This window comes from Paralichthys olivaceus, chromosome 12, assembly GCF_024713975.1.
Source record: "Paralichthys olivaceus isolate ysfri-2021 chromosome 12, ASM2471397v2, whole genome shotgun sequence".
In the NCBI taxonomy this organism is placed as follows: Eukaryota; Metazoa; Chordata; class Actinopteri; order Pleuronectiformes; family Paralichthyidae; genus Paralichthys; species Paralichthys olivaceus.
The window spans coordinates 23,732,903-23,749,203 of NC_091104.1; the positions used below are offsets into that span (position 1 = coordinate 23,732,903).

Genomic DNA, 16,301 nt, shown 5'->3' on the forward strand with positions numbered 1-16,301 from the left:
GCTGATAAATATGATTAATGTGGTCCACTTTAGTAATCACAGTGATCACTGATGGAGGTGTAGATGAGTAGAAAGTTACTTCATCAGATTCTCTTATTTGTAACACATCATGTTTTTATCTGAAGTAATTTGATTATTTTACTTGAAGAACACATTCCTACTTGATTTTGTCTCGTGTTCTGTGGGATTAGCTTTGCATGTTCTTGTACACATTCACATTTTACAGTAATTGTTTCATCTTATTCTATGCAGTTATTCACTTTCAAAGAAACTCAGTATTGAATGAAATGTAATTAAGTAGTCATACTTAAAGTCATCGGACAGTGTACAAACACGTTTTGCATAACATCCCACAGGCCTCTCGGACCTGTGTAACAACATAGAGGGTGTGGCATCTCTTGCTCTCTCTTACTCTTTTTAATTTGTTCTGACGCACACACGCACACACGCACACACACACACACACACACACACACACACACAACAACCATGTTGGTAGGCAAGGATGAATGTCCTGTCAATAAAGCAAGCTACTTATACAGTGTTAGGTTACATGGCTCATAGGGAGTGGAGTCTCCATTTCCTACAAACTGACAAGACAGGACATGCAAAGTCTATGTGTGTGTGTGTGTGTGTGTGTGTAGTGACGTAGCAGCTGCTGAATCTGGTTTGGCAGGATTTCTGAGGAAAGGGCGAGAGCAGAAACAGACAGAGCGAGAGAGAAAGGAGAGGAACATTTTAAACTACGTTTTCCTTCACTACATTTAACTCCACTGCCGGGCATTAGTCTCCTGCTGCTGCTCACACATTCGGTTCTGGTGTTTAAGGAGGTTTCCCGCACAGGGTAAGTTTCCTCTACTTGTTTTTCTAAGTTTTTCCTTAATCTGTATCACATGAAGGCTGAAAGATAAACAAAAGACTGTGTTTAAATGGCACACAAACTGAGTTATAATAGTTTTTCTCTCATTTACCTCTCAAACAAGATGGATACAAGTGGTAAGTTATGCCAGCAATGAGGAAAACCACAAAGTTAATTACAACCTTAAAAAAAAGACACAGTGGGAGTCACTTTTTCCTTTAGGGAAGACTAAGACACAAACCTTTTCAGTGTCTTGGGGGAAGAAATGAGCAGCTCCTATAAGGGAACAATAAAAGAAACAGAATGTAATGTTTATGAAAACTGTAGATTCAACACACAGATAGAGGTGTGGTGGAGCTGAGCCTACTAACACTAAAATTTTCCACATTACCCATGATGATACATGAAGCCTCCTATTGGCTCCTTAAATTTAACTGATTGTAGTTCAGTTGTGTCTACTGTGGGATGAATTCCTCAAGTTTCATTCCCTAACAGGAAAGTTTTTCACAAAATATGTATTTGATCTGTTAAAACATTTACTTGCTGATGGATATAAAAAAAAGTACAAAACTAGATTCAACCCAGGGTAGCGAGTATTCAAAGCAAGTGCGAGTCTCACTGCTGCTACAAACACATTTTATTTGTCTTTATGCACTGGAGTTTAAAGTGTTAACACAGAATTGTCCTCACTACAGAACTAACCCTGTTGTCGGAAATCTAAATATTTGACTCTCTTCTAAACAGTGAGCGATCCTCTACTGCTCAAGAATCCATACAGGCCTGATTGTGGTGTTACAGATCGCATATGGATTACATTTTTCTAGTTCTCTAGCAATGAAATGGGAAATCTGAATGCAGTTCAATACTTGTTTTACATTAAAAAACTGTAAATTCCATATTTTTTTCCAATAGAAACCTTACCCTCACGTAACTTCTATTACCTTATAAGTTCACGTATTATATATATATATAAATAACTCTGTATATATAACAAATGAAGAAATTCAACTTGGTTAAACCGTCACTGCTTGATATATTCCACACTTACTATTAGTTTTATATATTTAGTACAACAAAAACCAAGCTGAAAAATTCATGTGTTGTATACGGAAGTAGAAGATAGTTTGGATTTCTATATGATTTATACAATGTCAGCCATAAGTGCCTGTGAAAACACTGTGATTTAATAGAAAACTCAGCATTTGTGTACACTGGCTTTTGTTTGCAAGGACCATTTAATAAAAACACACACACACAGTCCAGTGTCCAGGCAACACAAACACTGAAATCACACAGATGTCAGCAGCTTTATGATTTACGTTTTATTTATACTGGACCCATCACACTCGACTGTTTCATTTAAGAACCTCATTACCTTTACTCACAAAAGCCTTCTGGTGTTTTCACCGCGTTCATTCAGCAGCAGCAGACGAGCCGAGCAACACAAACAGCAGCAGAGCTCAGTGATAACCATAGACTGTATGGTGATAACACACAAAGCAGCTGTGTGTACAGAATCACCAGGGTCCATGATGGGGCATAGAGACAAAGAACACCAATCAGCCACATCATTAAAACAGCATTTTGTTCATGGTCAGTGTCATGTAAGGCTGAACACACGCACTTGTGTCTGAAAATTGGCTATTTCAACAAAAATATACGAAGAAAAAGTTACACTCTATAGCTATTAAGAAACACTTTGCTTTCTTGCCAAGATATAGATGCAAAGATTGATTCCACTGTCATGTTTGTATGCTAAATATGAAGCTACAGCCAGCAGCCTGTTAGCTTAGCTTAGCATAAGGCCTAAAAACAGGGGAACACAGTTAGCATAAAATGTTGTGAGCCTGTTTCACAGGAGGTTATGTGCCAGTACCAGGACTATTTGATAGACATGAGTAGCAAGTTACTGTTTTTAAAATGCAGAGGGTGTATGCGAATGAGGACTAAAAAACTAGCTTGGCCACAGTTTCCCTGTTTCCACTATATAAGACACATGAATCCAGTCAGCCAGGTGGGGGTGATGCAGAAAACTACAGGCCAACAACAATGAAGATTCTAGAGAGGATCCGTTCCCAATGTAAATATAAAATATTTAAATATAAAGGGGCCATTAGGCTATAGGGGAAAGAAAAAAACAATTTATACATGTAATTTGGTCGGACTTCTGTGCGGTTAATCGGTTTTCATGTACAGATAACAAACAATCAAATGCTTAACTGGAGCTCTGACTGCGTAGTCCAACTCATTTAACTGACACATATCTGAACTGACAATCTTCCTCATGATCTCTGTCTTCTTGAACCAGAGGTGCCATCACTGTAACAAAGTTTAAAAGTTTCCTTGCTGAATACCACAAATGAACGCTTTTTTATTTTGACTACATTTTGACTTTCCTCTTGAACCTACTGGACCTGATTCCAGCTGTTTAAGCTACTTCATATCGACTCCTTCACATGCCGCTAAATAACGTCAAGGAGGAGGAATGAGGGAATGATCAAAGCACCATACTTCCTGTTATAACTCAGTGTCTTTCATGTCACATATAATTGGAACTTAAACATGTCCATACACTTTTGCCACATAGTTTAGTTCACCATACTATATTATCAGTACTTTAAATTAACATATTGTATAAACTTAACAATTAATAATCCTGAATGACAATTTAAAAAGCAATACACAAATTCAATTTTCTGTACTTTCTGTATAAATTCACACAGGAAACATCCTTAGTTATATGACCTGAAACTTTAGAAATGTCAACTCTCTCATTTTGGAGATTTGTAATGAAGTTGGTATGAATCACACAAGCCTTTGCAAGTTCCGTTTAGGGTGCGGCTGGTGTTTCTGGCTCAACTATTAATTTTACATACTGATGTGTAGGATTGGGTGAGGTGTGGCAAACTTATAACCGCAACAAGTCCGAATTTGACCTTTTTGTACAGTAGAGCAAAAAAACTTTCACCTATGATTCAGCCATGAACTGTTTTTTAATCTTGTCTTGAGAATTTGGAAACATAACAAGTTTCTCTCTTCTCTTTAACAGGGTTCGCTTTTGTCTACCACCCAGACCGGCAGAGCAGCAGGGATGAACTGGTCGGGCCTGGAGAGTCTGCTGAGTGGAGTCAATAAATACTCCACTGCATTTGGGAGGATATGGCTGTCCATGGTGTTTGTGTTCCGTGTGATGGTGTTTGTAGTCGCAGCACAGAGGGTTTGGGGGGATGAGAGCAAGGACTTTGTGTGTAACACCCGGCAGGTAACAAACATTTAAAGAAACACATTTCTGAAGTAACACATCTGTACTTTAAATGTGTTTTCAGTTTCCCTATTTAATGCACATTATGAACTTCCTGCCAGTTTGAATGATGGATTAAAAATGTAGATGCACTTTTAACTCAACTCAAACAGCATAAAGTTAACCTCTTGAATCTATTTTCAAAAGGTCCAACTATAACAAAATGTAACTGTGGAACAATTAAGGGGTCATTTAACCCCCTAACAAAATTCTAATTAGCATTGACAAAGACCAATGCAATATCAGCATGGACTGTGTATTTATTGGGACAGATTCGGCTTGAGATCTTTTGAACAGAGGCCATGTATTACAAACCTCTGTAAACAGAAAGACATTGGTATTTACTAGGTGCATTATGGGAAGTGTATATTCACTATTTTTGGAACTTGACACACATTAAAAAAAGATTAAGGCTTTATCAGGCTCTGTTGCATTTTTTTCTCTTGCATGAATGCAACAACCTATGTTACATGACATCGCAGTCATTAAAGAAATGGTCATCTTTCTTTCTCTTTAGCCTGGCTGCACCAATGTCTGCTACGACCACATCTTCCCCATCTCCCACATCCGTCTGTGGGCACTGCAGCTGATCTTTATCACCTGCCCATCTCTGATGGTGATGGCTCATGTGAAATACCGCGAGGGAAAAGACCAGAAATATGAGAAGCTGCACCACGGCTCTCACCTGTACGCCAACCCCGGCAAGAAGAGAGGGGGGCTGTGGTGGACATATCTGCTGAGTTTGGTCTTCAAAGCTGGATTCGACATATCATTCCTCTACATCTTGTACAGGATTTATCATGGATATGACCTGCCCAGGTGATTCTTGTGTCTAATAGCTTTTTGAATTAAAAAGATGGTATTTTCTACAAGCTATAACTGGGTTTACTCTATTCTTTCAGGCTATCCAAGTGTTCCCTGGACCCATGTCCCAACACAGTGGATTGCTTCATCAGTCGTCCAACCGAGAAAAAGATCTTCATGTTGTTCATGGTTGTTTCCAGCATACTGTGCATTGTCATGTGCATCTGTGAGATGATTTATCTCATTGGGAAGCGCATCAGCAAATTGTTAAGGATTCGACACGAGAACCAGAGACAGATATTTGCTGATCAACATGAGCTCACCGACATAGCGCCACCAAGGTCGCTGTATCGGAGGACAGATCCAACACTGTCTGACAGCCAGCTGAGTTTAAATAAGCGGGAGAAGGTGAGAAAAGGTACTACGACTACGACACTGTAGGACACAACCACCACTCTGCCATGGATTTTTTACTATCGGGTGACCACACAACAGGGACATGTGTTACCTGAAACTATTAATCCAAAGGACCAATAGGGCCCAGTCCTGACCTCTGGGATTCAGTCATCCAGCTGAACACGAACCATAATGAGGAGGATGGCTGATTGGATATTTTAGTACATAGTTAAAGAAGAGGACTATTGGTATCACTATGATACTGGGACATCACTTTGTGCCACAGATCTGATCATCTTATGGCTGACAACATGAGGAGACATATCCAGGAGAATTACAGCACTGATGTTGTTTACTCATGTTGTGTTTTCAGGAAATTGTGGATTGATTGTTGATTCATGAGAAATATATGATATTGTAAATTACAGCACTTGGTATCTTCAACACTGATAATATCTTTGTCAACGGCCTGACTGACAAAAAGAATGTTTATATTTCTTCTTCTACAGGGACCAAAATACCACCAGGAATGTGATGAGCTGATGCCTCACATGAAGTGTTGAGTTACCCAATCTTTCATGTTTAAATTTCTCCTCCAAGAAAGCTGGTCAATATGTTTTTAGCTTTGTGGCCAATCAGCTGCATTGGACAACCAGCTAATTCCCTATTGTTTTTGTTAAGGGCTCTTGATTATCAGAATTTAAAATGTATTTATCATTTTTGGTTGTTTAATATCAGGGGAAATGAGTATTGCTGTACAAGCAGGACTTTAGCTAAACTGACAAAATTATGTTGAAGGAGATATGTCAGTTGCTACGTAGCCAATTTTGGCATTAGGTGTTTACACACTAGTCCTGCCACCATTGAGTTTACAGGACAAGAGGTTATAATACTTTTACAGGCCAGGCTAATTGGTTAGCATGTGTACTTTCTTAACTTTGGCTGCATAGCTAGCCAAATATACAAACATCCCTTTTAAGGATGAGGCCATTTCTACTTTCATATTTAAATAAATCCCCACAGCTACTTTTGTTTTGATTCAGAGTCAACTGGAATCTCATATTAGTTTATTTTTAGATGCTGACTCATTTTTTTTGTTTGTTAATTTAAAGCTACAGTGACTCAATATTTGAGATCAACAAGCCAGCTAGCCAGTTAGCATGGTCACTTCAGTAGAGGTTTGGCTATGTGATAGCCAAATTTACAAACAGCGCCATTAAGGACAAGGTCATTTATTCTTTAATATCTGGTTAAATCACAGCTACTTCTGTTCTGACTAAGAGTCAACTGGAACGTCATGAAAACTACTTTTGAGATATTGACTTATATTTTGTTTATGAATATAATGATACCTTTTATTGCTTGTAAAATAAAAATGCTGATAAAGGTCAGTGTCAAGGTTATCCTCGATTGTTTTCACTGATACTGTTCAAAATCCATTGGTGAGAGGAGAAAAATAATTTTGCAGTAGATGCCATGAGCAAATTCAGGTTGTATTTACTAACGAAACAAATGTCCCTATTCAGACATGACTTTTTTCAGTTTTTCATGCATGAAATAAGATTTCATTATGCTACTATTAAATGGTAAATGGTCTGTATTTATGTAATGCTTTTCTAGTCTTGATGACTACTCAAAGTGCCTTACAGTATAGTACGCCATTCAGCCATTCACACAGTGCATCTATGGGCAGCACTTTTTTCCATTATGGTTCAGCATCTTGCCCAAGGACACTTCGGCATGCAGATGGGAAGACTGGGATCGAACTGCCATCCTTCTGGTTGGACGATGACCGCTCTACTGCTCAGCCACAGCCACTGCAAAGATAACAATATTGTCATCGTTGAATAATCCACATTAAACCTGGGCTGATGTTTGTCTACTAGTGGAGCCACACTAATTATTTCGGCTTTCCAATCCCTTTAAAGTCGCTTGAGAGGCTGAGTTTAGGTCCTGTATATTTGTAGTGACACGCTGATGCTCAGGGAAGCACGGTGAGTACAGGTAGGTTTCAATGTATTTATTCAACGATCCAACAAAACAAAATGCATACAACAAAAATAACGGCTACCTAATTCCCCTCTCTCCTCCCCAGTGCGGGTGATTCAGCCATTATTATAACCTACAGCAATCATTTACTGCACCCATGTGACCCAAACCCCACATATCACCGTGGCAACCAGACCAAACAAATCAAAACCCGAATAATGATAATTAAACAATATATGGCTCCTACACTATTCATTGGTCTATAATGCATCATGAAAGGAGAAATCAGGATGATTAATGATGAAACACCTCATTCACAGCATATGAAAATCAACAACTTGTTTGTGGAATTTCAATGGCAGATGATAACAGTCAGATTACCTGCGATCATGTACGAGATGATGTGTTGGGTGAGTCACTGTGGAGAGAAAGGTCCAACTAAAGTGCACAAACTATTCCGACAGAATAATGCCAAGTTCACCGTGCTGTTAAGAATGCAAGCAGGCCTCTTTTGTCATACCAGGCTTGAAAATATGCACATCTGCCATAAAGAATCAATATATAAATATACATTGAAACATTTTGAGTTCAAAATAAAAGATACGTTTGCACAGGGATGGTTGAAAAAAGTTTATTTGTTGAGTGTGTGGTGGACAATGGTGTCTCCTGAAGTATAGCAATGAGTCTCTTGGGAGTAGTTCATTCTGTCTATGACTAAGGACTCTGTTGCTGAGGCCTTTTATGTTGGTCATCAGGGGGACATTTTAGATTTTACAGTGTTCATATTCCATTATAACTATGAATCAACAGCAGACATAGAGGATATGAATCATGCCATATAATATACATGAGGGGTAGAGCGGTCGTCCTCCAACCAACCAGAAGGTCAGCGGCTCGATCCCAGTCTTCTCCATCTGCATGCCAAAGCATCCTTGGGCAAGATGCTAAACCCCAAATTGCCCCTCAGAGAAAAAAAATGCTGCTAATAGTTACACGTTATGAATGTGTGTGGATGACAATAACCTGTACTGCAGAGCACTTTGAGTGGTCATCAGGTCTAGAAAAGCACTATATAAAATACAAACCATTTACATTCACCCACAATTGAGGTGCAAAGGTTTCCATATGCAGAACACAACCAGCTGCCACATTTAAAAACATCCCGTCACGCTCTCCGGGTCGATCAGGTGTCAGTAACCTCCCACATGGACTTCAGCTGATTCAGGCTGCAGCTTTTTTCCGCCCCATGAGATTTCCTCCTTCAATGCTCTGGAAGAAAATTACAGAGGACAAGGTTGTGAATACCAAACGAGGAGGATGTTTATATGGACTCATAATCTGGACAACATCCCATATGAAGGCAGCATAATTCGCATTCATGTTTCTGTTGCCTAGCAGCGGTGTTCTCACTGACCAGTAAAGAAGATCTTATTGATAATTCAAATATTCATAAATCTTCATTTAATGGTTTGCTCACACATACTGATCGTGTGTTGTTAGTTTCAAATTTGTCTTGATCTCTCACTCGTGAAGTTCAATGTCCTCTGGGCAAACTCTAAAACTAGTTCTGCACTCATAAGGTCTTAAATCTGTGACCAACCAGTAGTTGTTCAAGTGATCTACCCACACATAAACATGTGTGTAAAGTAAAAGTTGAACTGTCCCCCTCTGGGCCCTCCTGCTGTGTGTGTGTGTGTGTGTGTGTGTATCATGATGCCATGGAAACTCACTCACTGATTCCCACTGGGAAAGAGACAGATCTAGGCTCTGACGCAGTGCTTGAACAAATAGATATTTTACAAGTCCTACCTGTGAAATAAAAACACAATGAGAATCCCGGGACTTTGTCGAACCTAAAGATATAGTTTTTATTGGTTAGAATTAATAATGTGACTTTGGTGCTCCTTCCAGTAATGTCCTCTCAAACATTAGACTCAATGGAGAGGGTCCACAGAAAACTAATGTTAAAAAAAATGGATACAGCCTAAAATTTAGCTCTGATAGATTTCCTGGTGACATTTCTGCAAAGATATCTTAAGTTTTTATCTAAAAATCATGAAGGACAACCTCCATGTTTGGCCTTGAGAGCAGTTTAAGCACAGTCCCCTTCCAGTAAAACTACTGGGAGCAGAAAGTAGTGAAATGAAGAATAGGACACGTGTGAGGTTAGGTACACACAGAATGTTGTGAAAGGCAGGACTGTGCACATGTGGAAAACATAGAATTTCCGACGAGGATGGGATTCGAACCCACGCGTGCAGAGCACAATGGATTAGCAGTCCATCGCCTTAACCACTCGGCCACCTCGTCTGTGTGCTGCACGGTCCCACAGTGCCATCTTGTGGACGGCCTAAAGTGCAGTGATTACACACACAAAAGGAAATCTCACCCGGACAGTGCCATCTTGTGGACGATCTAAAGCACTGTGTTTGTGAGTGATTTTTGATATATATATATGTAGAATATATAAAATAGAACAGAGTAGAACTCATCCTGATGATGTCACTCATGCAAACGTGCCATAACAGAACGGTACCATGGCAACACGCGCTTAAACTGCAGCCAGTATTCGAAGAAGCTGACAAACGTAGCGTTGTGGCGCTGAAACCAGCAGAGGGCGCCACACTTCCAGCTACACCAGCCTGCACTCTTCCTGCTGCACCTGCAGGTGTCAGGATTACAGAGCTGGGACACGATGCGACTCAATGTTGGTACTTACCTCTAAACGCAGTTCAGACACCAGGTGCAGGTTCATCCTATCTTATTAAGCTACTCATTTATTTGGTCATTTCGTGAAATGACCTACAGAGACTCGCCGCTCCGCGTTTCAAGGTGAACCCAGCACGTCGGCCTCGACAGGACGGGAGGACGTCATGTGGATGTGTGATATGAGCAGGGACTTCTTGCTGGTTTACAGACGTAAACAGAGCTGTGTGTGGAAAGCGACTGCAGATCAGAACGATGAATTTACACAGGTGACTCACACAGATGGGATCTTTTAGATTCTTTGTCCTAAAGCGTATATTTAGAGATTGTTTTGTTTTTCTGACCACAGACAAGTGGAAGAATCAATGGCATTAATGAAAATACAAAAACAGAATTGACGAAGCTACTCGTGGAAATATCTTTAGTTACCAATGAACACACACACACACACATACGCACAGTGTTTGTTCTATTTGAGCTCTGTCCAGTAACAGATAGAGCCTCAGGCTATAATGTAGCTACAACTTCCCCGCGGGCTTAACACTTAAAACTTCATGAGATCAAGATATCGTGATACTGCCTCAGTTACAGCTCAAACAGACTTTAAGGAAAACTCATTAAAATCAAACAGCAGAGATCTCTGTGTTTTTAATTTGATCCCTTGAGATACATATGTTATAATCCTTCCCCGACACATGGTTTACCTTGACTAACATTAATGTTCTTCTGTCTAACAACCCCTGTGTTTAACTGCAGTCAATATTTCAGCAGGATATTTATTTCAGAGCTAACACAGAACAAGAAGCATGATTAGATGTTACACTGACAAAGCTTTTCATTTACAGTGTACAAACAAAGTAAGGCTAAATGTTATGTTAATGATGGTTATGTGACATGGCTGTTCGGGTGCTGTGTGTGTGTGTGTGTGTGTGTGTGTGTGTGTGTGTGTGTGTGTGTGTGTGTGTGTGTGTGTGTGTGTGTGTGTTACCCAGGGTACCTGAAATGAAAGCTGTTTAAAACGCTGCAGAAATTAAGTGAATTAAGAGAATTCTTTCTCATGTGATCATTCACAAAGAAAGGTCAATAAACTCATACAGCCGCATTAACAATAAAGAGATACACTCAGTCCCACAGCCAACCTAAACCTGGGCTTTATTTCTGTGACACCCAACCCACTAATCATAAATAACATTTAGCAATTCTAGAATCAACAAAGAGAGTTGTAATGAAAATTGTCCCCGGATGTTGGGGGGGGGGGGCATTCGAACCAATCTTACACCTGGAAAGAAACACAATAAGAGTGATCGTACATGAAGACAGGCTTAACACATGGAAGCAGAGGATGAGGGGAACCAGAGAACATCCTGATCAACAACTGTGCTCGGAGACACACACACACACACACACACACACACACACAGGAATGAACACTATTGTTTAATATGGTGAAATAAGGAGTTGTAATGTGGGTGTTTATGTAAAGATTCTGAATTTACAGGGTTACATGTTTAGGCTGGAGGACTGTATCAGAGATGTGGATGTGCTGATTGGAGGAGATAAGAATTGTGGGTAGTGCCCTTATGAGGGAATTGTAGTGGGCGGATGGAAGAAGTATTTGATGACAGATACAATTTAACCCTCATACGTTCTACATGCACGTCAAAATAAGATTATTCCTCATGGGATTACATCACATCCATATAATTACACATATTCTACTACGCACAGTGAAAAAAGGGGCCTGTAATCTAAAATAGATTTACTCATTTCAAGACTTTATTCGACAATACAAATGATAAATAAAATATAAACACACTCTAGTTGTGGTAATGCAGAACCCAATTCAAATCACATCAGCTCCCGGTTTGGTATCATTTTGTTGTATATTGAAACTGGACATATCTCAGTTAGTTGAATCTCTTTAGGCGACAGATCACACATTTTACATGTCGTTTACAGAGAAGACAGCTGCTGAGACATTACATGATATGATATACATTATCAGATCAATATCACTGAGCTCATTTTCTCCTGAGGCCTGTACTTGTACTATATTCAACGCGACAGTTATGAGTCTGGCCTGTGATTCATGTAAAGCCTCCCTTTCATTGAGGTAACTCATTAAACGGAAGAGCTACCTAATTGAATTTATTGATCTCTAACAGGCCTTATAGAGCAGCAGTGTCATGATGTCAGAACTAAATGTCTGGTTCATGTACTGGCACAGTTATCCACTCAGTTGCTTTAATTAAAATCATAGAAATAGGCCAGAGACATCAGGGTCAATGTAATAAACAAATATTTTACTCACAATTTGATTTTGAAGCAATTTAAAATCAAGTAGTGTTTTTTGGATAAGATAATAATATTAATGATAATAGATCAACTATATAATAATAATCTACAACGTAAGCAAGCTAACTAGCATCACCCACAAACTGTCAGGTTCCTAATGCTTCTTGGGTGTAATTTACACTTGGCCACCTGATCTGCCCAACAGGCAAAAACATGTAAATGGTGTTTCACATATTTCCCTTAGGATAGGTGATGAACACAGAGCTAACAGCAGAATGATAATTAGACCATTGGACTCATGTTCATCAAGGGTCCCGAAAAAATGACCTAATAAATGCTAATGTTGCTCTTTAACTGCGGAGGCAACTGTTTCCAAGCACATTTCCCCAAATTCATAATATGATAATGTGTCCGCACAGTGTCAAGACTTGTGGAGCCACCAAGTTTTAAGAAATGCTGGATCATGAGGTAACACATACTGAGTGGTACAAGAATGAGTCCTGAGAGAAATAAGAATAAATATAAAAATAAAATATAAGTTGGCGTGATGCACTGTCCTCATGTCCTACACAGGTCATGTGTGTGTAAACAGATTGTCTAACCTGCAGTTGGTTGCTTAGTTACAGAAGATACTACGAATGAAGAGCAGCAATGGTGAAAAGTGAGAGCAGGGATTTCTTTTCTTGGACCAACGACATGGTCGAGCACTCACAACTGGTTGGCGAGTCGTGACTGATCATACCCAATCAGAAAATGAATGTGGGTGTCTATATGTTCTCCTTGCTTTGAGTGAAAAGCAAACCCTTGTTTTTTCAAACTAAAACGGACCCAGCAGTGTTTCCAAAAGTGTAAGGTGTAAGAAAAGTGATTTAAAGGTCCAGTGTGTAAGATTTAGGTGAAAGGGATCTATTGTCAGAAATTTAATGTAGAATAATCCTCATGATGTTTTGTTTCATCTAAATTGTATGAATTGTAGTTTTCTTTATCCCAGAAAAGACCCTTTATATTAAAATACTTTATATTTGCATCGAGGGGACCCTCTCTACAGAGGCCGCCATGTTTTTTACATTAGTCCAGACTGGACAAACTAAACACCTTTTGAGTTTTTATGACAATTTAAGTCTACCACAGTTTATTTTTCATGTTTGGAAGGAGAGGGTGAGGTGAGGGGTGTTCAGCTGCCACATGCAACTTCAACACTAGATATCACAAAACTCTACACACTGCACCTTTAAATATAAAGTAGTAAGTGAAAGAATGATTTTCAGTCTTGAAGACAAAGCAGCTGCTTTATCTTTGAGTTCCCTGTATAAACCATCAATCATAGTACACTATAAACAGGACCTGTCGGCTGCTGTTTGTAAACACACCATTCTAAGAGAGAGTGAGAGGGCAGTGGTGGTTGAGCAAGCTAGAGAGCAAAGGAGGAGTTTGCAAGAATGTTGCGTCCTAAATCCCAAATAAACACAGACACACAACCCTGCGGGAAGGTTGTCTGATTTTGTGTGAATGTGTGTGTTTGTGTATCACACAGACACACAAACCTACAGCTTTTCATGCATCCCGGACACAGACAGAAAGCAGAGTGTTAACCCGGTGGCTACCTGCTGATATAGTCCCGCCTCCCTCAGAACTGGTGCACTGTTATTGGCTCGTAGCCATGCACCCAGTGTCCCAAAATAGTCCCAAACACAGGACAAAAGACAAGAACATGAAAATACAGGTAAAAACACAGCCACACACATTTAGTGGGTCATTTATTAATATTCTTCACAGTAAACAACTAATTAATGTCACTGTAGTTCAGGCAGATTTTGCTTGGCATTGCACATTATCCTCAAAACCCTGAGACAACAAGATATGTTTTAATGATTTGACCAGAAGATAAATTTGGAGGTGCTTCACTGTGATGAAAGCCCTAGTCGGCATTATGTAATATGTCTTTAAAGCCCCAGTCTGCGATCTGCCAGGTTTCTGCAGGGTGGGGAACACACGCTTTACACACACACAAGCACAGTTTGCTGTGATGGCCAACATGTCAGCCCACACCGCTTCTTTCTCCGAGCTATCGCCCCGGTTTAAAATAACTCCGCTCCCTCTCAGGTCTTTACCATGATATTTGTGATGGTCTTATATAAGCAGCACCTACTGATCTCCTCTTCCTCTTCATCCCGGCGCTTGTATCTCATTCTGCCTGCATATAACGGATTGTCTCTCGCTCTCTCTTCAGCAGTTGTGACCGAGCCAACAGGACAAAATTGTCAAAGACATTTTCACGGTAAAAGTGGCTGGTCTCCTCCAGGACAGACAGACTGGCAGATGTTACAATCATGGGTTTGTTGTTTATTCTGTGCTGTGGTATCAGAAAAATGGCCTGAATCCACAGAGGAGGTCAATATGCTAATAGTCAGGGATGTTCATATTAGGTGAAGCACACATCCTGTTTATTTTAGCAGTTTTTTAGACTGCAGGTAAAATCCGGAGAATTGCAGCTGCAGAGGTTACCTGCAGGAGGTTTTCAGACGTGTTCACAACACCAACAAATCCTTCGCATTATTCAGGTGAGAGGTGGAGCGGCCGGGTGCAGCAGACAGAGGCAGGAAGTGATGTTTCAACTCTGCTGCAGAGATCACATGATTGTCTTGACAACACACAGACACCGAGGCAAACTCTTGCACAAACTTCTTCGTCAGTATCTTCTACGTGTGCGTGTCACCGCTTTTTCACCAGGAGATATTTGAACTGCAGAGTTCGGTGCATCTCTGAAAGCAGCTTCTACAACTGCTGCCCCCCCTCCCCCATCAGCTGCTAACTTATTTCCTGCATGCTATGCAGCTGTGTGATTATGAAGATATTTTACCACTCATACTGTCAGTGCTGAATGTGTTTTGGTCCACCATCACAGCAGCGGTCATTTAGAAACCACAACACATTTAATACTCCATGGCTACATTTTATGTTGAAATCAGTGTTGTCATTAGGTTGCCTGAAACATGAATGTTAATGTCTCTGCTTGATGTTCAACTGTTAATAGGCTAACAGTCTAGCAACAATTACTGTAGCGTATATAAAGATGGATGATGCATTTTGCCACTGGACAAAAATGATACGGGCACTGCTGTCATTCTGCAGGTGATGTCATTTAGAGCCAGAGTGTGTGTATTAGTGGTCGTTTAGTAGAACCTCAGTGTCGAGGTTCTGCCAACACATCCACCTGACCAATCTCGAGTCAATCTCAGCTGTTAATCACTTTGCCTCACTGAAGCATCAAATAATTCATTAAAACAAAGTTAAACCAAATTAAAACATATATACGCCATCATCAGTGTGATAAGACTAGAATGCAGGAATTATCTCATGTAAAAAGCTCAGCCAGCCACCAGGGGGAGGGAGATATTTTGGATTCATTTCTGGGGGGCTTTTTGTCATCCATTGGCCTCCGTTAGCAACAGTTTATCAATGTCACAACACTTAGCAAGACACATTCACATTCTGTATTTTCTCATTTCAGTTTGGCACATGAAGCACATTTTTATATATAGATATGTCATAATAATGTATGATTATTATATTATTATTGTGATTGTAATTTGATTTGGTAGTATAGTTGATAACAGAGGTAAGAGGTTCAGAATATAAGCTTTCTGTATGCAAGACTCTTTGCTGTAGAGCCTGAGATACAACCTTGAATCCAAATGCTTTCCACTTTATATTCTTGCATGCTTTTTTGTGTGTGCATAAGTGTGTGTGCATGCACGCGTGTGTGTTAGATTCTGCTGAGATTCAGCGGATCGTTTCGTCCTCCTCTCTTCACACTTGCAGTGCATACAAACAGCTAGCACCCACACGGAACAGCACACACACATAGACAATAAAAAAGCTAGCAGGCGCCCACGCACATACACACACGCCCACACACAGAAAAACTCACAAAAACAAGAAGGAGAAAGA

General features: G+C 40.0%; 2 protein-coding genes and 1 non-coding gene across 3 annotated transcripts in view; 1 reads left to right on the forward strand and 2 right to left on the reverse strand.

The window, feature by feature from the left end:
* The first annotated feature begins 565 nt into the window (after positions 1–565).
* gjb9a (gap junction protein beta 9a) lies at positions 566–6,751 on the forward strand. The gene is made up of 4 exons (XM_020084596.2): positions 566–844; positions 3,909–4,121; positions 4,678–4,979; positions 5,063–6,751. Exons 2-4 carry the CDS (start codon positions 3,951–3,953, stop codon positions 5,403–5,405), a joined length of 816 nt encoding a protein of 271 aa, XP_019940155.1. The 5' UTR covers positions 566–844; positions 3,909–3,950; the 3' UTR covers positions 5,406–6,751.
* A 1,206-nt stretch (positions 6,752–7,957) lies between these two features.
* The window catches only part of LOC138412170 (uncharacterized), a 36,669-nt gene continuing 28,325 nt past the window's right edge, over positions 7,958–16,301 (reverse strand). Inside the window, exon 5 of the mRNA XM_069535251.1 lies at positions 7,958–8,618. Coding sequence (XP_069391352.1) covers positions 8,540–8,618 — 79 coding nt within the window. The 3' untranslated portion in view covers positions 7,958–8,539. The remainder of the gene's footprint in view (positions 8,619–16,301) is intronic.
* Positions 9,578–9,659, reverse strand: trnas-gcu (transfer RNA serine (anticodon GCU)). Its single transcript has one exon. It is a non-coding gene; the product is annotated as a tRNA-Ser (tRNA).

Bases quoted from the DNA above. Each gene is read 5' to 3' on its own strand.
- gjb9a (XM_020084596.2), top strand. From the start codon at position 3,951: ATGAACTGGTCGGGCCTGGAGAGTCTGCTGAGTGGAGTCAATAAATAC. The intron at 4,122-4,677 runs GTAACAAACATT...CTTTCTCTTTAG, and splicing joins TTGTGTGTAACACCCGGCAG to CCTGGCTGCACCAATGTCTG. The intron at 4,980-5,062 runs GTGATTCTTGTG...CTATTCTTTCAG, and splicing joins CATGGATATGACCTGCCCAG to GCTATCCAAGTGTTCCCTGG.